Here is a 26,468-nt window from a genome sequence, read left to right on the forward strand (position 1 = left end):
ACTCAGGATCGCGCTGTTTCCCGACACTGGTGCTCCAGACGCGCCGCCATTTTCCTCTTTTTCCACTGTTAAGAATTCGCAGGCCGCCACCGCCCCACGCTCCCTCGGCTCGGGCTCCCGGCGCCGCTCGGCCGCTCGCACAGCTCCCGCAGCTGTTGTCTCGGTGTCACCTCACCCTCCTTTTTAATGCAAGGGTGGTGGAAGGAACTTAGCAGAGTCTGTCTTCCTTCCAAATGGGATGTGACATCATTGCACCTGAACATTCTGTTCTCACCAGTCAGCTATTCAACAGATGTTTTAACAGAATTATTTCTAAATGTTGGAAAGGGGAAGCTGGGGCTTTCGAATACTTTCTAGATGATTTCTTTTTCAATAATTTCACAATGGTTTTTGAAAATTTTTTTTTTTTTGTAAGTGAAATAAGCCAGGCACAGAAAGAAAAGTACAGTATGTCAGAAAGAAAAGAAATGAAAGAAAGAAAGAAAGAAAGAAAGAAAGAAAGAAAGAAAGAAAGAAAGAAAGAAAGAAAGAAAGAAAGAAAGAAAGAAAGAAAGAAGGAAGGAAGGAAGGAAGGAAAGAAACAAAGAAGGAAAGGAAGGAAGAAAGGGAAAGAAAGAAAGACCACGATAACACATTGAACTTTCAAAAAGAGAGAACAGACCTATAGTTACTAGAAGCAGAAAAGGGAAAGTGGGGGGGGGGCTAGGGAGTAATTGGGTAAGTGACACAGAGTTATTACAATTTGTAATGATGAATATGCCCACAATATTTAATTGTCACATACTGTACACAAATACTGATAGTCAATTCTGCACCCCCAAAATATGTACAATCAAAAATATACATTAATTTTTTTTCTTTCCCGTATCAGCACCATCAATGCCTAATTTCTTCTCAGGCATAAAAAATCTTCATCTAATGCAAACTCTTGAAAATTATAAAATAAACTCTAATCTTATTTTGTTAATAGGAACTAGCATCAAAAATGTATTTTTAAACATCAGAAAGGGGAAGTGGGACTGTCTAATTAGCTCTTGATATTTGCTTTTGCAACAATTGCTTAGCTATTCTTTCTTTCATGTAATAGCATCATCAGTACCTAATTTGGGGAGGACAGAAAATATTAAAATATTTTTCGAAAAAAATCTTGAAACCTGTAAAATGCAGTCTAGTCTCATTGTCTTAATGTGAATAACTAAAGTAGGATAAAAATATACAGGTTTACCTATATACAAATTCACCATAGGTCTCTTTACTGGCTAAAATCAAGCCAAAGCTTTCTTTGACAGGTAGGAGCAGCTTTTGTTTCTTATTAGCATTGACACATCTGATATAATATACATGTCTAGAGACTTTCAGCAAAATGAATTAACTTGCAGTTTTACCAAAGCATGCACACTTTTTAGAACTGCATAGAGTGATTCTCCTGTTTCCCATTGAAAAGTGAAATAAAGAATAAAGATATAATATTTTTAGAGTTAATTCTGACAAAATAAAAATCAAATAATTTCTAAGAAAGCAATTCCTAGTCAGAGCCCACAAGCCAATATCACTTGAGAGTGAGATTCTCCTCAACCCTTCATGAGTCTACAATAGAGCCAATATCCTGAACCCAATGCAACCCACTCATATTCTAAAATTACTTCTATGATTGCAATGAGGTCGGTAACTTAAAAAAAAAATAACATTGTCACTAATAATATCACCTTTTTATTTTTTGGAATGAATCATTTAGCTCAAATTGACGAATGCCTTTTTTTTTTTTCAAGTAGAAGAAAGCTCTGTTTTGTTATTATTTTATACAGATTCTCAATAAATTCCATTATTGGCTAAAAACAAGGAAAACAAAACTTTGAGGGGAGGGGGGATCTTCTTTGTTTCCATAAGCTTTGGGATCCACCCTATCTTTCTTCAGAAATAATCAACTTCATTACGTGAAGAAGGAAACATTAGAATAAGCCAGTGAGCTCAGGGGAGAAAAATGGAGGTAGGTCTGACTTACCTGGATTCCCTTGCAGGGCTGTGAGTGAACTATCAATGAACTATCAGCAAGTCAGTGTCAAACCTACCTAGGTTGGTTGCTGCCAGGGAGTGAACCAATTCCGTATGAAAGATTTTCACTTGCTGGAATTCAAAGTATTCACCCTAGAGTTCAAAGTCCACCTCAAACACCCCACCTGCATCTCAGCCTCCTGGATCTTGCACATGATAGACTAGAGACTTTTTTTTCTTTTTTAATACAGGTGAGTGTGTTTTACCTGCCATATCCTCATCTCCAAACCTTCCTATGTTCATCTTTCTCCCACTGAAAACATTGAAGTATCTATGATGGGACACATTGCATTCATATCTAAGACTGGTCTCTGGCACATAAATAATGCTCAGCAGACGCAGCCATATATCAAGGTAAAATTACCTAGGTACTGGTAAGAAAGTGCATCTGTCAGGATAGAGGTGGACACCTTTGTCCTGAATTTTCCCAGAAAAAATAGAAAGTTGAGAAGGAACTCTTGTTAACAGATCATAGCGCATCACCTGTCTTGAGGAAGTCTTGCTCCTGACACTGCTGCCAGAGTTGGAAAAACATCCATTAAACTTGTAGGTTCTCCAATGAACTGTCCAGCTGGTAACTTGGCAGGCCACCGTACAATTCCGGGGACTCGGATTCCACCTTCCCAGCCTCCCATGCCTTTTCCACCTACAACACATTGCAATAAAGTTGGGCCATTGCACCCCGTTAAAACAGTCACTGTGGCAAGAGTGTTTAAAATGTAAATTATTATCAATGGAGACAACATTCACTCAGTGCCTAACATGTGCAGAGTCCTGATGGGGTTAGCAGTACACATCCGCAGAATTATTTATTTTTTTTGTTGTGCTGCTGGTAGGTTTTTTATTGCATAATTAATTACATTCTGTGAGATATTTACATTCTATTTGAATGGGTTATCTCTATGTAAACTCCTCTTATCTTAAATGTACACCTGTTTCATTTCCAGATACTTTCATATCTCTGCTGAAAGTAACCTCAGTGAAGCTTGTCTGAGCACTTTATTTAAAAGAGCATCCCCACCCCATAATTCTCCATCCCTGTTTCTGCTCTATTATTTTCTATGGTATTTACCACCTTCTAACATATCATAGAATTTTCTTATTCATTTTTTTTAATTGGTGTTCCTCCTCCCACAAGAATGTAAACTCTATGAAGACAACGATTTCTGCCTGTTTTGTTCAAGGCTATTTCCAGTATGCTGAAAACTAATTAAATGATATGATTATATGCTAATTTATGGGGCTAACAAAGGTATTATTGAAAATAAAAGCTGAAATTAGAAAATAAAAGCAGTAATATTAATTATGCCAGGATGGCAAGCATAAACCAGGATTTCTGTGGGAAAACTAGGAGCTATGGCCACCAGACTGACTTAATATATTTTTGTTATTTTATGAAATTATTCAAAGTAGAGTCTTACTTATAGCATGTTGAAAAATGGAGATTGTTTTTTAAAGTTGTCATAGGTGAAAATTTCTGTAACAGCAATTTCCACTATGGGTTTGTTTGTCTTCTGAGCACACACTTTGGTGGTGTATGCCCTAAAAAACAAATACACCTCTCATTTGCCCAGAAATGATAATATACTACTAAATCTAAGACTGTGGAATCTCTGGTTGCATGAATAATGAATATATCTAGAAAACACTTCAAAGCCTCTTTCAAGATATATGATTAAAATGTACTTAACATTGTACAGATAATTTTCTTTTAACATCAGGATACTTGTTACAGGCCACACATATGTAGTAGCTGATACACATGCAAAACGTTGTGTTCTATGTGGATTTAATTGTAATATCTCAGACAAGCTTGCCTGTTTTCTGTGCTATGTCCTAGGAAGAAAGCACCAAAGCCTTTTTAATGACAAAGGATTCCTGGTCTCAGTCCTCGATTTCATAGTTATATTCTTTCTTAATCTTTTCTCAGTAGTCTCTAAATGCAATTGATGAGTATTTGACTCTGGTAAAGACATCAGCTAGTGCTAATATTTTATAGTCTCCTAGGTTGTCAGGGATGCAAATTTCTAGATATTTCTTCAGCATATCCCCACCTTGTTGCTCGTGTTCACAGAAATGTTGACAGATTTAAGGTCAATGTCTTTGATACTGCATTTACACTTCATCTTGTTAAGAGTCAGACTAAATAAACAAGTTCAGTTTTTCTTCATCTCATAGACTTTAATTATCACGACCACAAAGGAGCTTATTCACAACCAGCCCTTGTGCGTGATTTCCTCTCACCTTTGAATATGCCATTCCATCCACCAAGTTGGGCATGACCTATCCTAGCCTCCAGATGCCCTCCGTGGTCCGATGTAAAGTAGACAAGCGTGTTGTTTCTTAGACCAAAATCATTAATTGCATCAAGAAGCTTGCCTGAAATAATAAAAAAAGGGGGAGCAGGGTCAAGTAAAAATAATGACACTATGAGCTATGAGACCCCTAAGTTAACTGGGTGGGTAGAAGATATTTCAAGGACATCAGGATTGGTGTGACGTTCACAATTTCAAAAGCCACAGAAGAAAAGAAATGCACATTAACGGTTTCATTTGCCAAACCATACAAAGAGAAATGCATTTGAGTACAAAATTTTTAAACAAAAACAGATGACCCGCTTTAACAAAAATTATCGTGACAATGTAAATGAACGCCCACTGCTATTAACATCATTTAGAAATGCAAATTCCCCTCTGTCCTTTCCTTCTTCCAGAGTAAAAGGACAAACCCAGTTTTTCCCCTTTGGATATGAGGGAGGGGGTGTGGTTGCATTTCTGCCTGTGATGACACATGGAGTTACAGAGGAGGACATTGTCACAGAGTTTGAGGAAACAAAGGCAGGACTGAGAACGTTTTGTCATTGGGCCCACACAATTTATTAATGTGCTGCTTCAGGTGATTTAGTAATTCTTTACCTAACCAATACTCCTTCCCTTCTTATTCAGCATTTGAAATAGAGAGCTGGACATTGAAAGGAGGATGAATTAGACTCAAAGGGGCAAGTTAAAAGAGGAAGAATACACTTAAAATAAACCACATTTCTAGTCATTTTTATAAGAAAATTGTTAAATTTTGCCCAGTTTCCAAAACCCTGTCAATATCATGAATAATGAACTCATTACTCTGCAAACATTTCTCTAATATTTAATATTAATATTTAGTATTTGTCTAATTCTGTGTGTTCTACCTTAGATAACACTAAAACCCCTAAAGGATTATAGAAATTTTCTTTTAGAGACAAAGCACATAGGGAGAGTCAAGTCTCAGGAAGCAGTTTAACTTTTTGAAGCCCTAAGAAAATTTTAACAGTGCAAGGCTTTTGGCAGCTGTCACAGTAAAAATTTATGCAAGAGAAAATCATCCAGGGATGTTAAAACTAGCACGTGAATGTTTGGTGAGAACCAAGGTATCGGATTAACTGCAAAGAATCCCCCATTAAATACTTATTAATGTCTAATTAATTAATAGTGACAAAATACTTAAGTAACGTTACAGTGGAGAAATCTAGAAAACAGCTCTTAACCAAGTGGTCAACATTTTTATCACCATTTTGGGGCCAGTCGACCTCTTCTTGGGTTACTGGATAGGATACAGTGAGAATATGGTATTGCTTCCACGTTTGTCAAAGGAAATTCCAAACTAAACCAAATCAAGGGACATTCTACGTAATATCTGGTCTATGTTCTTGAAGAACATCAAGATCATTGACCACAAGATAGAATGGAGATGTCTCAGTATTGGTTTCCATTGGAGGAGTCTGAACAGACACCACTGAAAAATGTATGAACCAGAACAGAAAGAGGGTAAAGGAAGCAGGTGTTTTATTTGAGGGGTTTTGCCTTTTTTTGTTTTTTGCGGGTTTGTGTGTGTGTGTGTGTGTGTCCCTTTTTCCACGTGTGGGTGGAATTTGTGCATTAAATGGTAAGATCCATTAGTATTAATTTCCGGATTTCGAAGGCGTGTGCTAACTACCTAGGAGAATGAATTTGTTTTTGTAAATACACATTAAAGTTTTTAAAGTTAATGAGCCTCATGTCCGAACCTTAGTCCCAAATATTCAGGAGGGGGAAAAAAAAAAAGAAGAAGGGGTTTGTTGAGGTGGAGGAGACAGAGAAGGCAGGGAAGAAACAGAAAGAATACATTGTAGAATGTATTCTACAAAGAATACATTTAGAATGATTCAAGGAAGATACATTGTAACAGTTGGGAAATCTGGGTGAAGGGCACATGGGAGTTATTTTTAACCTTCTTGCTGCCTTTTAGAAAAAAATGTAATATTTCTCCCAAGAAAAAACTTAGTAAGGCTAATTTTTTTTGAGTAGAAAAATAACATCACATAATTTAGGAAATATGGAAATAAAAAGAATTATAAAAATAATAAAATGAAGAGCACCCACTTCATGCCCACATTGTCATTTGACCATTTAAAGAAATTGTCACATATGCTTGTCGATATGTCTCTGTGCCTGGGATTGTACCGCGTGCAGCTTTCAACCTGCTTTTCTCATCCAACGTTATTTCTTTAAAAATCCTCATGTTTTAAAAAATTGTTTGAAAACTGGGCTGAAAGGCTGGAAAAGTGTCCTTCCTAAAAAATGACTACAAACCGTCCAACTGCTGCACTGCTGCTGCTTATTTGTGTTAATTTTCAGGTTTTGCAATTAATAAAAATTCTATGCTGCACATCTTTTGGTGTTAATTTTAGCCCGAATTGCTGCACATTTCCTTAAGAAACTTAACTGCAAAAATGATTCCTGTATAAGATATGCTGTCTTACACTCCCCAAAACGATATGTCACAATGCCATTTTCTCAGTTCCTCGTGTTTGATAGGTGATGACGTTCAATCATGAATGATCATGGTTTCCTTCCTGTACCTACTCTGATATTTGTGTATATATATATATATAATATATATATATATATACATATAAAAAAAATATATATATATATATATATATTTTAAAAGATGACCGTAAGGGGATCTCAACCTTTGGCTTGGTGTTGTCAGCACCACGCTCACCCAGTGAGCTAACCGGCCATCCCTATATGGGATCCGAACCCGTGACCCTGGTGTCGTCAGCACCACCCTCTCCCAAGTGAGCCACGGGCCAGCCCCAGATACTTGTATTTCTAATCTTTAGATTATGTTTAGCTCCTGCTGATTTTTCTTTTGGGATTTACCTGTTTCTATTATTGATTCATAGAACTCCTTATTTATTAAAGGACTAAAATGCTGCCATATTGTTGCTAATATTTCTTCAGTTTGCAGGGGACCATTGTGTATACTTTTTATCATGCATACTTTCAATATTACTAACTCTGAAACATCATGCAGAAGTAAATTTACTATTTAACTCTAGTTTCTTCCAGTTTTTCTTTTGTTTCATTCAGTTTCCTAATGTGCATGGAAAACATTGCTAATTGAATTGTTAATGATTTTTCCTAACGCTGACTAATGAAATTAACATGAAACTTAAATACATGTGTACTTAGGAGACAAACGTGACATTAGAGGTAGTGGACCAATATTGTTTATACTGAAAATTTCAGAAAGTCTAATAAAACAACTACTAATGTATATATGTATATAATATATAGTATTATATTTATATATTATATAATGTTATATTATACAACTGCATAATATATTAAAATATGCTAATAAATGTATTATAATACTATATTAATATATATGACTACATTAATGATATATAATTATATATGAGTGATATAACTATAATAAAAATTATAAATATAATTATAATGTTATAATATTTAATATACATGTTAATATTGTTTTATGATACTCCCTAATGTTTTCAACATAGGCAATTATGTCCTTTACAAATAACATCAAATTACATTGAGTTTTGTCTCTCCTTGATATTATTCTATTATTATATCTCTATTTTAATGTTTAGAGAGGTCAAAAAATAATTAGACAGTGGCTGTTGAAATGGTTAAAACTAGCATCAATTGAAATATATATTCATGTGTGTGCATGTGTGTATATACATGTGTGTGCATGTATGTGTGTATCTCATGTATATCATACATGGGAGATCTTCGAAAAGTTCATAAATAATTCATATTCTGTTTCAATTATATTTTTCCATAAACTTTTTGAAGTACCCTCGTATATCTGTATACACGCACACACACACACACACACACACACACGCACATGTGTATATTTCATTTTATGCTAGTGTTAACTACTATTCCATGAACTTTTGAAGACCTCTCATGTAGGTGACTTAGGAAGACACTTTTGCATGTCCTGTGGTTCTTTCTGCCCTGTCCAGGGGAGCTGCCTGCCCTTCTCCTGCTCCCCTTAAACACCCAGCCCCAGGGCTCCACCAACCTTAACTTCCTGCCCAACAGGTCCAGCAAAGACTGCCATTCCTATCTCATCTGCTGAGAGCATCATTTTCTCCTGTCCTTTCTGGACATTGCAACCTGTCACCTCCATTCTTGAGAAACCTGCTTTTTATTAGATCTGAGCTGATGAATTCCTTCCCGTTTAGGAATGTGTGACTAACTAAATATTAGAGGTTTCCTCCCTGGGTGGGGTAAAAATGTTATTTGCATTGGAAGCCTCTCACTGGATGTTCAGGAACCAGGAAACCAGGTTGGGGGAAGTTTCTGGAACTTTCCCGATCCTGGTGACATGACAGCATGTAGGAGTCTGAGAGGTTTCAGGAGGCTTCAGAGAATAACCCAGTTCTCTTTTGTCATTGCTCCCCGTAAGTTCTGCCTTGGATTGAGTGCCCCCCAAAAAACTTGACCTCCACTGTGACAGTGTTGAGAGGGTGGGGAACCTTATTATGGTAATTGAAAGGTGGGGCCTTGAAGAGGTGATTAGATTGCAGGACCGTGCAGTAGTGATTGGGTTAATAATGGTGGTCAGGGGCGTGGTTCTGAGGGTGTTAAAAGGGCTTGAAAAGGGTGTGCTTCTGAGGTCTTTCTCTGCGTCCACCATCTCACAATGGGATACCCTGTGTCACTGAAGCCACCATGAAGGAAGACACCCAGCAGATATGTTCCCTAGACTTTGGACTTCCCAGCTCCTAAAACTGTAAGCAATAAATTTTGTTTTCTTATAAATTACCCAGTTCTAGGTTTTTTGTTTCAAGCAACAGAAACGGGCTAATACAAGTTCTTTGCCCAGCAAAAGAGGAAGATGGGTTTTACAGTGCGAGCTGCTGGGGTCCAATCTTGGATTACTCTACCTGTCCGGCAAGCTTGAGAAAGTCTCCAAACACCCTGTGCTTTTCTTTCTTCATCTGATAATGGAGGGTAACCATGGTGCTGACGAAGACAGTAACCATCTCTTAGGACGTCTATGGGGATCCATCTAAACCACCCTTGGAACAGGGCGTAGCCCCTGTGAAGCACCATGTTGAAAGTGTTTGTTCCATCAACAGACCCCACTATTTCACGGCACTCAGTTTGAAACCCGTGATAATTACCAAATGCATGAGTCTCATATCCCTAACCAGGAACCTCTGCAAATAAGCAGTGTTCATAAGAAAAACAACAATTCCTGGGATTCAGGGTATTATTACAAGTTCTAGGATAGATACTTTGGAGGTACATAAACTTTTGAGTATTTCTGGAATTACCTATCGAAGCAGGAGATTATTGTTCCTAAAGGCTTAATTCTGGCTTTACAGGCAACTCTTGCAAGGGCTTTGGGCTCCAGAGACATGTAAATTGCGGCTGCACGTTTCAAAACATGTTTTTCATATATTACGGCTTGTCCACCTGTTGAATACATTTAGTAATTATCACAGGTTTCAAACTGACTGCCCTGAAACATGCCCATCCATTTGTGTAATATTACATGAGCACCTCTAAGAAAATCCCATGGAAATAACAGACACACCTGAAGTATCTTGCTTGGTTCCTTAGGTCACATCATTAATTTTATTAAATTAGATTTTGTTAAAACGTTTTATTAATTAAAACTTTTAAAGTAAATTTTTTTAAGGTGTTAAATCCTGAGTTTGTGCCGGTCACTTCATTCCCTTTCAAAGACAGAATGATAAATAGGACGGATGAAATTTTTGAGATTGGGTGCTATATTAGGAAGGTGAATTTTAAGAACATTCTGTGTTGCCTAGTTCTGGTGGAGGTAGAACGTGGGAGAGTTATGCATATCTACCACCCATACATCTATCTCCATCATCTACCTATATCTTATCTATCTATGCATTTATCTCTATAATCTGTCACTTATCTATCTACCTGTTTCTACATATATGTGTACTACACAAAACAGACACACATATGTACTTTGCCTACGTCTACACATGTGCATTTATTTGATTAAAATATCATTTATATTTTTTTAATATTAAAAAAATATGATTGTGAAAATTGAAACTGTTTGATTGAATTTGCTTTAGTCAGGCTTAATTTCCAAATGGTCTTTTTGTTTAGCAAATATGCTTCATAATGACCTCCTAGATTGGGGAAACATAACTCGAGTTTGTGTCCTGCGAATATGTACATTTCCTTCATGCTTTTCTTTCATTAATGTTGGAAAACCGAATCAGTTTGGCTAATCAATATATGTCATGTAAACACTGAGAATTGACATCTGCATGGTCAGTCTCTCTGCAGTTTTAGGTTTTTAGCGTTTTGCGCTCAGACCTCGGTGCACAGCAAATCATAAACAAAGGTTTGCTGTTTAACCAAAGAGCATAGAGATCTGTTTTGTGGTCTGGCGAGGACGACAGACACAACCAAGTAGAGAGAGACCCCAGTCAGGATGTGACTGGTGTGAAATAATTCTCTTCCGTCTGCAGATGACCGTCCCTAACTTTTCCTTCTCAGGTAGGCCAAGGCCAGTTTCTGGGTGCCATGCATCATTAAGACATACTAGTTTCCATCCACCACTTACCCACCATGTAGTCCATCTCCTGCACGTTGTCCCCATATAAGCCATGCTTGCTGGTGCCGATGAAGTCATCTGTGGTGGGAAGAGGCGTGTGCACATGAAGAAAAGAAAAGAACAGCAGAAAGGGTCCTCTGTTGTGCCTGAGAAGAAATCAAGGACATTGCTTTTGAGTTTTCAAAATCAGCAAAGGTGAATAGCATTGCTCTTAGGCCACTAGCTCCTGCAGAGACACTGTCCCCTTCCTTCTTTGTGCCCCCGTGGAAAGAAGAGACACAAGAGACCACCCTGGCTGGAGTGGATTTCATTCTCTCCCAGTATCCAAAATGCTGCCCTTCACACACACACTTTGGGGTGATGCTGCCATTAGTGCTTTGATTCTCAGAGGCCAGGACACACGTAAGATTATCTTGTAAGCCAAAGTAGCCCTCATTATCATGACAGCACTAAAAGTCAAGTCCAGCTCTGTTTGGCAGACATTCCCATGGCTCATGAAGTCTCGAAGCGAAGTCACACCCGAAGGGATATCAAGGGATGGAGTCACAGGAGTGGCTTCTTAGAAACTTCGACACATTCACAGCCCATGAGCAAACAATGCAGACAGAAACTCCTTCATGAGCCACCTCCACACCATCGGTTCTTTCATGAGGACACAGCGAATGAGGCCTTAAATTCTGACAATCCATCTGCGTGAAAGGTGAGTCCTCAGCTAACTGGGGGGCACACAGCACAAATGCCACTCTTTGGGAAACCTATGCTCTGATAAGACATTGAAGTGTAAAAAATGAAAAAAAACAAAGAAATTAAACAACAACAACAAGAGTTGTATCGTGGTGAACTGGGTTGAATAGTGTCACCCCAAAATTCATTCTCAGTTAGAGTCTCGGAATGTGAAATTATTTGGAAATAAAGTCATTGGAGATGTAATTAATTATGATGAGACTATCCTGGATTAGGGTGGTTCCTAAATCCAATGAGAAGTGTCCTTATAAGAGACAGAAGAGGAGACACAGACACAGAGGAGAAGCCACGTGAAGACAGAGGCAGAGACCGGAGTGATGTGACCACAAACCCAGGGACACCTGGAGCCACCAGGAGCTGGAAGAGGCAGGAAGGATCCTGCCCTGGAGCCTCTGGAGGGAGTGCAACCTGTAGGTTAAAGACTTAAAATCACTTAGCATTCCAAACCAAGTTGCCAAAATAGAGAGTGCTCAGTGTGGTCAGCGGAATAGTGCCTCATCTGAAAGATGCTTATATCCTAATCCCCAGAACCTCTGACTATGAGACCTTACATGGCAAAAGAGAATTTGCAGATGTGACTACTTGGAGAATCTTGAGATGGGTGGATTATCCTGGGTTATCTGAGTGGACCCAGTTTAACAAGTAGGGTCCTTATAAGAGGGAGACAGGAAAGTCTGAGTCATAAATGTTTAAAAAGCTACCAACCACAGAATGCAAGCAGCTCCTAGAAGATGAAAAAGAAACAAGGAACAGATTCCCCACTACAGCCTCCAGAAGGAACCAGCACTGCCAATATCTTAATTTTAGCATATTAGATTAATTTTGGGTTTCTGACCTCAAGAACCAAAAGATGATAAATTTGTGTTGTTTTAAGCCACTAAGTTTGTGATAATTTGTTACAGCAACAATCAGAAACTCATGCACTGGCAATCTAGAGGAAAACAGCATCTAGTGTCCATGAACTCTGTCCTTCTGTATAACTATGGATCATATGGAACTTCTGAAACCTGACAGAGGTTTTGATAAAAAACGTGAATTTCAACAACAGCATTTGTTCTTGAAGTGATAATGTCAGGTCAGAGTGACAATGCATAGAGGTGTTTGGAGACTTGAACTGGCTGGCAGAATACTACAGGATTGCTTCTCTTACACTTTCAGATGGGAATTGATGCTGTCTCGTAGCATGTTGGTCCATAAACCTTCATGGAACTCAGCACATTTGAAATGATTCCAGGAGAACAATGGGGTTTGCTCTCAATGAGACCAGGAATTCAGTTGCATCTACAGCGCATTATGGTTTTATCTCTTCCACACTCCACGTGGGCTACAGAGCATTGACAAAGCTATTGATGGGGTTGTACAAGATGACTTACATCATCAACTAAATCTATACTATAGTCTATTGCATCCACTTCTTCTCTGATTGTTTGTGCTTTGAGTCTTCCCATGGCAACAACACCAAATTGCTCACAGCTCCGTGCAAATCATATCTTCCTTACGCTTGCACCTCTGACAGTAATACCTGCAAACTCCTTTCCTTACCTTGTTCTGATTCATCTTTGAAGATTCGGGTCAGATATTATTTTCTCAGTAGTGGCTTCCGTGATATCTTGGAAGGACCCTACCCTATTGTATTAGTCCATTTTTGTTGCTTATAACAAAATACACAGAACTGGGTAATTTATAAAGAAAAACAAAATTTATCGCTTACAATTTCTGAGGCTGGGAAGTCCAAAGTCCATTTGGTGTTGGTGACAGTGATCCAGGGGTCCCATATTGAAAGATGGTGGAGGCAGAGCAGAGACAGACTCTCCTCTTCTTTTAAAGCCCCCAGAACCACACCCCTGGCCATTATTTTTAATCCATTCACTACTGCACAGTCCTACAATCCAATCACCTCTTCAAAACTCTACCTTTCAATTACCATAATAGGATTTCCCACTCTCTTAACAGTCACAGTGGGGGCTAAGTTTCTAATGCATAAAAACTTGGGGACACAATTCAAGCTTCAGTGAGTTTTTGGGGGGACATAACTCAATCCACTACATGTATGGACCTCTCACAACTCAGACTTGTGCCCATTAGTCAATTTCTTATTGAATTGTGTGCTTGTACATCTTCTGCTGCCACCAAAAGTTAACTTATCTTTGAAGTCCAGATCCCAGGGTGGCTATTGGCAGGGATCAACCATCAATCAATATTGAAAATGTGAATGAAAAGTTCGTTCACAGCCTTTTCCTAAAGAAGGTCCAACAGTTAAAGGAAAGTAAATGTGCTTCCTATGGAAAGTTTCCAGTTTTGTAACCTGGGTACATCAAGCTTTATAATGATCACCATTGGCGATGGATCTTATCCAATCAGTATCCCTTAAATATCACATGTTGAAACAGAAGTCTTCTGATTTTTAAATCACAAGTAGGTTTTTCCCTAATGGAGGGATAAAGAAATGGCCAACTTATTCTATTCTCTAGTTGCCTGACAAATATATCCACCATTGTAGATTAATACAGCAGATTTATGAGTCTGAGTATACCGTAAGTCTGCCGAATATAAATTTCAGGGCATCATTTCAATAACAGGGACTCAAACAAAATACCACCTCTTTAGGCACTATCTAAAGAGTCCAGCTGGTCTTCAGTACATTTCATATTTTCATCTAACCCTATTACAGTGTTTAATGATTTACCATTTCTTAGCTCAATATTCCTTTAAATATTATCCTTCCCTATTTTTTTTAAAGTATCATTATTACATGCATTTTAAAATATTACCTCTGCCTTTCCAGAAATGATATGGCCTCCTTCACCATGATGGTCCCGGCTCTTTCCGCCTTCATGGGTTGCTCTGTGATCTCCTGCTCTCGCATGAGGAGGCAATTCCAGTACAAAGAGGGCGTGTAGCTGGCGTACCAGAAGTAGGCCAGGAGCAAAACAAATAGAACCATGGAGAGGATGAGGGGCCAGGGGATGGAGATCCAGCCGCTCAGTTTTCCAACAGTGAGGGTGACCACAGCAATGGCCACCAGCTGCACACAGAGCCAGAGTCTGCTCTCAATGGCTAATTCCGTGTCACGCGAAGGATCTGGCCAGCAAGGATGGTAAAGCGTGAAGGGCATGCCGTAGAAGAAATCAAACCCATAGTTATACGGATGGTGGCAATGGTCATTTCGGGTTCGGCAGTTTAAGCCCTGGTGCCATTTGCCTGAAATTAAACACACAAACATGCATGCACCAGAAAAGCATCAGGCGCTTTCACAAAGAACATGGGATCATTCTTTAGGAGAAATAATCTGCTAACGTCCCAACATGAAGAAACCAGTATCTTTCCTTTGCTTAAAAAAATTAGAGTTTCACATAGCCCTCGTTTTATGTTTGTTCCTTTTCACTGAGAAAGTTCACGTTCAGATCTGGTTGTGAGAAACCGAGCAGGCTACGAAATAAAGAGAGGAAAGCACAATTGTGGGATTGTAGCAAGAAGGTGACGTTGAAAGTTTGTCATTCACAGAGAGGTCAATGTCATAGTCACCAAGATAGATACACCACAGAGACAAAGTAGATTATAGATGATGGATGAATAAACAGACAGATGATAGATAAATGACGGATAGATAATGGATGGATGGGAAGGAAGGTAGACGAACAGATAGTTACAGCAACAGAGATAGACACATGATAGAAACAGGCAGAGGATCCATAATTTATATAGATGGATACATACATACATACATACATAGTTATAATGGGTATAATACATACAAGTAAATAACCGAGGATACATAGGACATGTATGAATGTATGTGTGAGTAGAGGAATGAATCGATAAGCGAGTGGGTAGGTAGATGGGTGGATGGGTGGGTGACAGGATAGAAAGAAAAAGGAAGGAAGGAAGGAAGGAATGAAGGAAGGAAAGAAAGAAGGAAGGAAGGAAGGAAGGAAGGAAGGAAGGAAAGAAAGAAAGGAAGGAAGAAGGAAGAAGGAAGGAAGGAAAGAAAGAAAGGAACGAAGGAAGAAGGAAAGAAAGAAGGAAGGAAGGAAGAAGGAAGGAAAGAAAGGAAGAAAGGAAGAAGGAAAGAAAGATAAACGATGGATGGATGGATGGATATACATAGAAAGATGATAAATGTTCAATATAGATAAATGTTGGAGGATAAACCCAGCACAGATGAATGAATGAACAGCTAGTTGCATGGTAATCCTAGGGTCTCCCACTAAAGCTCACTGACGTAGAAACTTATTTAGTAAAACTTACCACAACTTGAAGGGTAACCAAAGTATCCAGGTGAGTCCTGCTATCATGTAGACCTTCACCATAGCCCCGGGAGAGTGTGATCATGTGTTTCTACCACAAAGATTCACAGATTCCTGCAGGCAGTTAGGGTCCCATCAGGGCTGCCTGCACTTACATCTATCTCTGAGTCCCTGCAGGGGTAGGCGGGTGAAAGGGAATGCTAGCGGTTTAGATTTCCTGCACTGCAGCTGACAGGGATTGTCTTCTCTTACTGATGTCAAATTTGTTACAAAAATGGAAGGAATTTTAAAATGGCATGTAATTCTAATGCCAAGTGAAACCCTAGCCTCTTAAATAGGGACAGTAAGTGTTTCTCCAAAGACTTCTGTCATCTTTCGCAGTGAGAAGAAAATTGATGTGGTTCACTTTTAAAGAAATAATAAGACAAGTTAAAGAACATAGGGTAAGAAACTGTGCCAGGCATGAGAAGCAAGACGAATTTGACATTCTTGTAAAATGTTCACTTTAGACATCTCACACGTGTCGCCCAGCCTTGCAAAGAATCGATTTCCTCATCTGTGAAATTAAATAGAAGGGTGATTCTCTGACACCCGTCTATCTGCAGTTATCAATGGTTCTGTCAAAGTACGCTGTCTGCTCACTGCAGTGCAATTAACCAGGGGCCACAATTATTTCCAAAAGGAGCTCTGTGGATTTCTGTGCTGAATTGACCCATGAGCATGTGGAGTGGAGAGAAGAGGACAGCCCCTGCTCCTCTGAACACTGCAGAGGGTGGAGGACTCAAGCTACAGGGAGCTTTCCCAGTTGGGTCACTCAGAATATTTGTCCCCGGAGGCCACTGGGACTCAACTCCTAAGGTTACACAGCAACGAAGACTGGAGAAATGTGCCCCCTTTTGGCAAGTATCAATCGAGTTCTTATGTACTGGGAGGTATTAGCAGCATAATCTTGGGATGTTTATATTTATATATATCATAGTACAGTGTGGTCTATTTGAAGATAAAGTACAAGGCGTGATATAAAAATACCTAGGAGGAACAACTGGGCATTTGGGGATCAGGTGAGAAGTGGTCTCAGATACCTGAACTGTCTCTGAGAAGGATGAATAGGTGTCATTCAAGAAGAAATGTGTGTGTAGGGTGGGGGGTTTTGGGGTAAGACATTACAAAGAGGGTCCCAGGTGAGCCAAACACAATGATTAAGAACAGTTCTAGAGGAAGCAGGTGCACCTGTGGGCATGTGAACGACCATGTAACATACAAGCTGATTAATCTTGGAGTGCAAAGGATAGGGACAGGAGATGACAATCGAAATGACATTTGTAGATTATACAGAGGATCTTGTCTGCCCTAGGGAAGATGATAAAATATTTTTACATAAAGGGTTTCCAGGAAAATAATCACTCAAGGGTAGAGCAAAGGTTATTATTGCCTTAGTACCAAGTGATCAGCACTAGTGGTTGTTTCTTTTTTCTTTTTTTTTTTTTTCCTTTTTGTCTTTTTTACTGACCGGTAACGGGATCGCAACCCTCGGTGTCGCGCCCGCACCGGGGACCGGCAACGGGATTGCAACCCTCGGTGTTGCACCCGTACCACGCTCAGCCAGTGAGCGGGAACCGGTCTCCACATGGGATCCGAACCCTCGGCGGGAGCGCCGCCGCACTCCCAAGCGGTGCACTCTCCAGTGCACCACCGGGCCGGCCCAACCAGTGGTTGTTTCTTACCTATGAGTCCTGTGCTGTAGCCTTGCTCCTTTAGTAAGGCTGCAAACGTTGTTTCATTAAGAGGAAGTCCAGCAGGAACTCCAAGTGTTCGGATGACACGGTGGTTGGTATCAGACACCATACCTAAACGTAGTGTCATAAACAAAAAGAAAACTAAAGAAATGCACAATGAGTACTGGCAATGACAGACTGAATGTTTGTGTCCCCTCTCCCACAAATTCCCCTGTTGCAATCCTAATCCCCAACGTGGTGGTACTAGGAGATGAAGTCTCTGGGAGGTGATGAGGTGATGAAGGTGGAGCCCTCATGGGTGGAATTAGTGTCTTTATAAAAGAGACCCAGAGAACCCCATGTCCCCTTCCAACCATGTGGGGACACGTCTATGAACCAGGAAGCAGGTCCTCACCAGACACTGCACCTGCCACACCTTGATCTTGGACTTCCAGCCTCCAGAACTGTGAGCAATAAATGTCTACTGTTTGCAAGCCACCCAGTGTATGGCATTTTATCACAGTGCCCCAATTAACAGACAAGTGCCCGTCAAGTGGACAGTCAGAGATTCATGGAGAGATTAGGGCCAGAAGTAGAGAGGCAACGTGTAAGGAAGAGAAAAAAATACTGTGGGGTGAGAAATCATGTTTTCCAAACAAATGTCCTCACATTTGTCCATAACACAAAGCCCATTCTAAGCCCTTTCCTGCATTCACACATGTACACACACACACAGACCTTATCAGACACACACAAATACACAGTCACAAGTAAGACTTTACACGTAGCCTCTTGAGTTTCTACAAACTACACAGGGTAATTCTTTCAAAAGATAATTCATTACTGAATGAACAGCTAACATAGTCCTGCCCTCTCCTGGGGAGTCTAAAATGTTGGGGGGAAAAAAGTTAAAAAATGAAATTTCACAGAAACATCAACCCTTCCTCTTTCCTCATAGGATTTTTGTTTTTTTCTGGCAATAAGGATTTAGTTCTACTCATAGTAAAGGTGTATAAGCTTATTTCCATCAAACACCTGAAGTGGGGTACGTAGTTTTACATCTCTCAATTCCTTCACAAAAATAGAGCAATAAGACAGAAAAATGCTAAAAATCCATAAAGAACATTTACAGAAAAATTAAGTGACTTGCATGTGGAGATATACCTACCACCCACATATCCAAGATTTTCAGTTTATACAAAAAGAACAGAAAAAAGCAAGTGATCCTGAAACTGAAGAACCCCAGAATAACAGCAGGTATTTTCTAGAAAGTGTAAACCACTGAGAGGAAAGCACATGAAACTGCACGGGTTTTGCTCATTGCAATAGTGAGTGATTGCAAGGACTCAGATAATTTAAAAATGCTGGATTAGTTTATCCCCAATGAACTCTTAAAACCAGCCCATCCTGTCTCCTTCCAAAATAGGGTTCTACCTACAGCAACATCTGGAAGTGGAAAGAAAATCAAGTAAGGCAGGAAAAAATGCATGAAAAAGAAAGACATGGTCCAGATAAATGTGGAAAAAGGGATCAGAGCAGGAACTCTCAGAGTTGAAGAAGCCATCGTTTTAAATACTGTATAAAAATAACACGAGAGAGAGAGTTCCTCAAAGTTAGAATATATTTTTTTAAATTTCTGAACGATGCTCTCCAAATAAAACACATCTAGTTCGATGTACTTCTAAGACTTAGGAAAACTAGGTTTGCATAAACTGAGAAGAAAGAAAAGACAATATGGATACAAATTTATTACACGAAAAAAAGAACAAAGAGCAAATTAATACCTGAACCTTCAGATAACCAAAATATGTCAAAAAGTCATGGCCACAAAACATATCAAAACTGCTCCCAATTGTTTTAAAACAACCTGAGGGGCTGGCTGTTTAGCTCAGCTGATTAGAGTATGGCTCTGAGAACAGTGAGGTCCAGGGTTCAATCCCTGTACCAGCCAGCTGCAAAAAAAAAAAAAAAAAAAAACCCTGAAAAAAATCTTAAAACAACCTAAGAGATATTGAAAAAAATTCAAGATATGAAATATATATATATATATATATGTGTGTGTGTGTGTGTGTGTGTGTGTGTATTAGGATTAGAAAAAAACAGAAATAAGGCTGGAAATTTCATTAAAAGAACTAGAAATAAAACTAAACATCATTTTAAAAGTGAATTTTAAGCTAGAAGGAACTGCATAGCAAATAAATATAGTAGACAATTCTTTATGATATACATATATATATATATAATGCAAAAAGGGGGAAACATTAAAATTTAAACAGAAATAAAGAAATAAAAAGGCTAAAAACAGGAAAAATAATTAAAGAAAAATCCAGCACAGAGATAATAAAAGTAGCAGAAGAAAAAATAAAACAAGGAAGCAGAACACTATACACTCTTAGAAGTATAACTCAAGATATAAAGGTTTGAAATTATATATTGAAATATTACATCATGTGCCTGAAAAATTCATCCAGGATTACCAACAAAACAATATATCCTAATAAAGTTATAGAACTTTAAAGAAAAAGAAATATATATTATGCATATATATACACACACACAACATAGAAATATACATTTAAGTTGATATATAATATATTAATAAAATAAATAAATATAGATTTAACATAACATATATTATATATATTTTTCTAGGTGAAGAAAACTAATGACCTAAGGAAAAGAAAATTGGGTTATCTTCAGACTTTCCAGCAAGAAGGCTTTATGCAGAAGAAAACTGAGAAACATTGATAAGATTCTCAAGGAAAAAAATGTAAGTCAGGTTTTTATGTTTAAATTTTTAAAAAAATTTTAAAAACTAACAATAATTGTAAAAATCTCCGGGAATGTTGTTCTCACAAGTTGAGGAGTCTTGTTAGTGAACCAGCATCTTACATTCAAAATGGACTGAAGTAACATGGATATAAGGGCTGGTGCTGGGTACAATATATACACTTAATTTCTAGAGTTAATATAGATATTGGATATCCATAAAAATGGAGAAGATGGGGATAGAAAATGAAAATAATCCTTAAGTGCTATCTATCTGTCTATCTGTCTATGTACCTAATATCTATCTATATCCATATAAATATCTTTCTCTCTGTATCTCTCTCTCTCTCTCTGTGATGACTATTCTGAGAATGCTGCATTCATAATTTGGGATAAACCAAGATTCCTGTTGTAGAAGAAAGGCAATAAAATTCATAAGAAAATGATTAAGAAAAAATCTTGTGCTGAATTCTTATTGCAAATAGCAGTATACATTCATAATATATATTATTTTTTAAAAAATATAGGAACACTTGCTAGCACTGCCCTATGAAAAGGTCTGGAAACTATAACCACCAAGTTGTAACAGGTATCACTTAATGCCCAGGCTGTGGTTTTGAAAAATATCATTTCATATGGAAAGAAACCAGGGCTTCTTGTAAAACTGGCTGATTCCAGATGTGGTCAGGAATGTACAAGCTCTGCCTGGAACATCTCAACATAACATACAGGAAGGGCATGATCAAAAACCCCTAGAGTTGTGGCAAAAAGACAGAGCATCCAACCAGAAGAGCCTCCTGAGGCCAATGTGACACAATTTGAGCATGCAATAAAGACAATAACTGCGATGGATTGAACACAACAGATATGTTTTAATCCACGAGCTCACACTAATACCACCACCATCGACAATGAATAAAAATAACGGGGCTCCTTTCAAAGATGATAGGGGGAAAAATGTTACTTAACACTGAAAAGTGAATAGTTGTCTTTCTTACTGGTTATCCAACTCGTACAATTATACGTTTGCTTTTTTTTTTTAATAGGAATGTGTCAAGAAAAAAAAATAGAATAAAGATGTCACCATTTTGCAACCGCCAATGAATGATTGCTTTCAGTATTGAGTGTCTGTGGTAGTTAACAACATCACACCAGCAGACACCATGTCCTTTCTGATGAAAGGACCCAACACCATTGGTGGTCTAACAAAGATACTGAGCCTGAGTCTTCTCCAAGCTGCTATATCCAATTGCTAGTTTACAGAAGACAGAGAGCAGGGTACAATGCACCAAAAAGATGCATGTAGCAAATTCAGACTGCAGCAACCTGTACGTGTCAAATGGTCAGAGCTCTTCAAGAGAAAAATGGTCAGTAACAGGAAACAAAGCAGGAAGGAGGAACATGAAAATTAAAAGAGACTTTAAAGAGATACCCAATTAAATGTTTATAAAATAATCAAGGCTGAGCTATTTTACCTAGGGATACATTTTTAGGTGGTGCAACTATGGAGAATAGCAGGAAAGTGGTGGCTATCGATGCCAGGAGAATGGTCACTCTGGGGGAGAAAAGGCATTTGTGATTGGGTGGGATTCATCACTGTTAAAGCTCCATTTCTCAACGTTGTTGGTATTGACAAGGGCATTTATTTACCTTAAGGTAATTTATCAAACTATGCCTTTGTTTTAATTTCCTGAATGTGTGCTTCCTAATTTAAAAGATTTTCAAGTCTGAGATGAGAAAAATTCAGATTCAAGAATTAAATATCAAAAAGTAGTGAGTATGAATTTCTGACAAGCACTGTATAGAAACTAATAGCTTCAGACCGGTTATGAACTAAATGTTTGTGCCATAGCCTCAGCTAAAATTCCTATGTTGAAACCCTCACCCCAAAAGTGATGGCATTAAAGAGGTGGGGAATTTGGGCAGGTGATGAGGTCATGAGGGTGGAGCTTCATGAATGGGATTAGTGTCCTTGTAAAAGACTCCCCAGAGAGCTCTGTCAGCCCTTTCACCATGTGAGGACATAGTGGGAAGTTGACATCTATGAACCAGGAGGAAATTCCTCACCAGACACTGCACCTGCCACACCTTGATCTTGAACTTCCAGCCTCCAGAACTGTTAGAAATAAATGTCTGTTGTTTATAAGCCACCCAGTCTGTGATATTTTGCTACAGCAATGATGGGCTAAGACGACATTTTCTTTCCTTTCCACCAAAGTCAAAATCAAGAGATTGGCACTGGGTTGGTACATATGACTTTGTCCTGCCTCCCAGAATCACTGGAATCTGTATAATTTGACGTTTGTTGATCCCAATTTTCCTCAGCACTAAATAAGCCAGACATTGTAAAGCTCATGAAACACGAAACGGTACATGACACACTTAAGATTCCCAAGCAATACTTGAGTACTGGCCTCTTTGAATCTCACTGTTTGATCTGAAACTGCAGCATCTGTACCCACAAACCAAGACTGCTCTGCTCACCTCCAAAAATAAAGCCATGTGACCCAGCAATTCCACTCCTAGGAATATACCCAAAAGAATAGAAAAGAGGTATTCAAAGAAACACCTGTACACACGTGTTCATAGCAGCACTATTCACAATAGCAAAAAGGTAGAAACAGCCCAAATGTCCATCAACAGATGAGTAGGTAAACACAATGTGGTCCATCACGTGGAATATTACTCAGCCATAAAAAGGAATGAAGCTCTGTCTGACACCTGCTGCAACGTGGAAGAACCTGTCAAACATCGTGCTTCCTGAAAGACGCCTGACACAAAAGGCCACATACTGTATGATCCCACTTACATCAAATGTCCAGAACAGACAAATCCATGGAGATAGAAAGCAGATTAGTGGTTACCAGGGGCTGGAGGTGGGGCAATGGGGGAGTGACTTTTTTAGTGGATACAGGGTGTCCATTTGGGGTGATGAAATGGAACAAGATAGAGGTGATGTTTGCACAACATTGCCAATGTGCAAAATGTCACTGAGTTGTACACCTCAAATTGGCTAATTTTAAGTTGTGTAAATTTCTCCTTAAATTTTAAAATAGTGTAACTGCAACACAACAGCTAGAGCCTGGGGTAACTCTCTTCTGTGTTCCGTTTCTGCCCTCACTTTCTCTGAGATTAAAATCAATGGAGCAGAGGGACCGTGCTCCTGTCTCCAAAGCTAACACAGCATAATAAACGTTTTCGAAATCCTGATATATCTTTCCTGGTCACAGCCTGGATGAGTACAGACACGATTTATGAATCATTTCCTCCCAAGAGATCTTTTCCTCTTCCTGAGAAGGAACACCAAACCTACGCCCAGTCACAAACAGCTCAGAATAATAAGCCATGACCATGTCAGAAGACACAACTTAGCTGCACAGGGTGAAGTCGTAACCACCAGGAACATAGTGATGTATATGTCGGCACCAGTATGTGCGTGTGTGCATGCACCTTTTTTACCCCCACTTTTTAGAATACTCAAACCACATTTTTATTTCCTCGTATCCTCACATGACAGCAGCGTGTAGCTCAGATGCCCCATTTACAGACCTGATCGGATGGGATATCTTCCCGTCAGGAAGGCAGATCGGCTTGGGGTGCATAAAGAGGCTGCAGAAATGTGCTGGGTCAGCTGGACCCCTTCCTTGGCTAAGCGATCGATGTTAGGAGTCCTGAAAAGAGAAACAGAGGTGAAATTGAAAAGGAGGGTAAAGAAGAGAGGTACAAAAGCTGGGAAGGGAGGGAGAGAGAGAGAGACAGAGCGAGAGGAGGAGAGAAAAAGGGAGAGGTCTGGAGGTAAACATCTCTGTTTATTATGAGATGCCCAGCAAGCAACTGCATGCAGAGACCATTCTTTTTTGCCCACAGCAGGGTGATATATAACTGAGATTTCAGGCAGCTGTTGTTTATTTCGGGATTGGTATAATTGGCATCTGCTGTATGGTATCCAGTAAGTATATGTCTGCCTCTAAAAAAAAGTAATAAATTAGAATGTTTAAGCATCTCTGGCGTGGTTAATTCAGGCTGATTACTTTCAGACCCAAGGATGCGTTCAACCCAACCGTTTGATAGATACATTTCCTGACAGTATACGTAGGTCTCAAAACTGCCGTACAATTATATGTTAGAAAACACGGAAATCCTATCATTTGTGACAACATGGATGAACCTGGAGGACATTATGTTAAGTGAAATAAACCAGGCACAGAAAGACAAATACTGCATGATCTCACTCACAGGTGGGATCTAAAAAATGTTGATCTCATAGAAGCAGAGAGTAGAACGGTGGTTACTAGGGGATTAGAGGTGCGAGTTATTGATCAAAGGATGTAAAGTTTTACTTAGACCGGAGGAGTAAGTTCAAGGAATCTATTGCAGAGCACAATGGCTATAGTTTAATGATAATGTATTGTGTTCTCGAAAATTGCTAGGAGTAGATTGTACGTGTTCTCACAACACACAGATGACAAGTGTGTCAGGTAATGCATGTGTTAATTAGCTCTATTCAGCCGTTCCACAATGTTTACGTCTATGAAAACACTTGGGGACTGGCTGATTAGAGCATGGTTCTGATAACAGTGAGGTCCAGAGTTCAATCCCTGTACCAGCCAGCTGCCAAAGGAAACAACAATACACTTCAAAACATGGTCTTGTACACCATAAATATATATAATTTTTTTGTCAACTAAAAAAGAATAATTAAAAATCCCTGAAGATTGAAGAGAATCAAATACAGATTTACAGGGAAGAGAATCAGTAGCCTCTTGGATGAAAATAAAATATAACGCATGCTGGATTTACACATAAGAGAAATGGTGAAGGATAACTTGGAGCAGAAAGAATTATCAGCTTTACCAAGGCATTTATCTACTGTTTCATTTACACATGGAATTCGCCTGCTGTCTTTTAAAATATGATTCATTTTGCAAAGTAAAGTATTATTTCTAAACTGCATCTCTGGTGCATATGTTTCTGCTTTTGCATTTTACAATATCTTCTCACTTCTCAAATATCTAGCATTTTCAGTAAAACATTTACCTCCCAACACAACATACTCTCTTGTAAATATCTGCTATTCATGGACATGTGTTTTTATATGCTCTCATATGAGTATTAATTTTGTCATACTCGATAATTAATTTTTAGCATTTACTTTCTTATGACTCATAGTTTCTTTTATCAAAAACAGTGGTTACTAGCTTTGGCATCTATTAGTAACACAACAAAATGATTTTGAAAGTATATAATTTGTATGCCTTACAATGATGTATTTCTAAGTTTTATATGGGCATGGCTTATATAAACCACTTTTATAATCTACCAGAAAGCCCTGAGTTTCTGTTTCATATTGGTTTTTCTTCTTTCAGAATGTTTGTTGTTAAAATAGATGGACATCACATTAAAGAATATGTTGGCTACCCAAATGTGAAAGCATACGACGATTAATTCTGCTGAATAAAATGTATATACATTATCATCCACATAATAGAAGATCATAGAGGGTTTGTTATGTGCTGGATACCATTTCAAGTACTTTGCATATATTAACTCAGAGATACATATAAAGGTACTTCAAAAAACTTGCAGAGAAATAGAATTAAGGGAAAATACAAATATTTCCATGAATGTTTTGAAGTAACCTCACAGTGTTCTCCTACATTCTACAAATAAGACAAGCAAGGCATAGAGAGGTTAAGTCACTTCTCCAGGACATCACAGCTGGTAAGTGTAGAATCAACATTCGAATCCAAGACAGTCCTGCTTTTAGTATTTCTTGCCTCTTTAACTAAAAAACAAACAAACAAAAACAAGAACAAAAGCCAACAACAACAAAACAACAACAACAAAAAACAATGAATCAGTTTGGTTTTGCATGTAGATGCAGTCTATTTGTCACCCATCCACGCCTGAATGACAGCTGGAAGTATGATTCAATGAAGCTATACCTTATTGTATCATTGCCGTAGCAACCCAAATCTCCAATCCCAAGATCATCAGCCATTATAAGGAGGATATTAGGCTTGTCTTCGTTCATCCCATG

General features: G+C 38.6%; 1 protein-coding gene across 1 annotated transcript; it reads right to left on the reverse strand.

Moving 5' to 3' along the window:
• Nucleotides 1-2,531: 2,531 nt before the first annotated feature.
• ARSF (arylsulfatase F) lies at nt 2,532-26,462 on the reverse strand. Its single transcript, XM_008587386.1, has 7 exons — nt 26,374-26,462; nt 23,978-24,099; nt 17,669-17,791; nt 14,469-14,898; nt 10,963-11,099; nt 4,297-4,431; nt 2,532-2,698 (listed from the first exon to the last, which is right to left on the reverse strand). Exons 1-7 carry the CDS (start codon nt 26,460-26,462, stop codon nt 2,532-2,534), a joined length of 1,203 nt encoding a protein of 400 aa, XP_008585608.1.
• Nucleotides 26,463-26,468: the final 6 nt, after the last annotated feature.

This window comes from Galeopterus variegatus, unplaced genomic scaffold (assembly GCF_000696425.1).
Source record: "Galeopterus variegatus unplaced genomic scaffold, G_variegatus-3.0.2 Scaffold4361, whole genome shotgun sequence".
NCBI lineage: Eukaryota > Metazoa > Chordata > Mammalia > Dermoptera > Cynocephalidae > Galeopterus > Galeopterus variegatus.

Coding starts and splice junctions, on each gene's coding strand:
- ARSF (XM_008587386.1), bottom strand. CDS start 26,462: ATGAACGAAGACAAGCCTAATATCCTCCTTATAATGGCTGATGATCTT. Junction 24,100..26,373: donor TACGGCAATGATACAATAAG/GTATAGCTTCAT, acceptor TTCTCTTTTCAG/GACTCCTAACATCGATCGCT. Junction 14,899..17,668: donor CTACAGCACAGGACTCATAG/GTAAGAAACAAC, acceptor GTTTAATTTCAG/GCAAATGGCACCAGGGCTTA.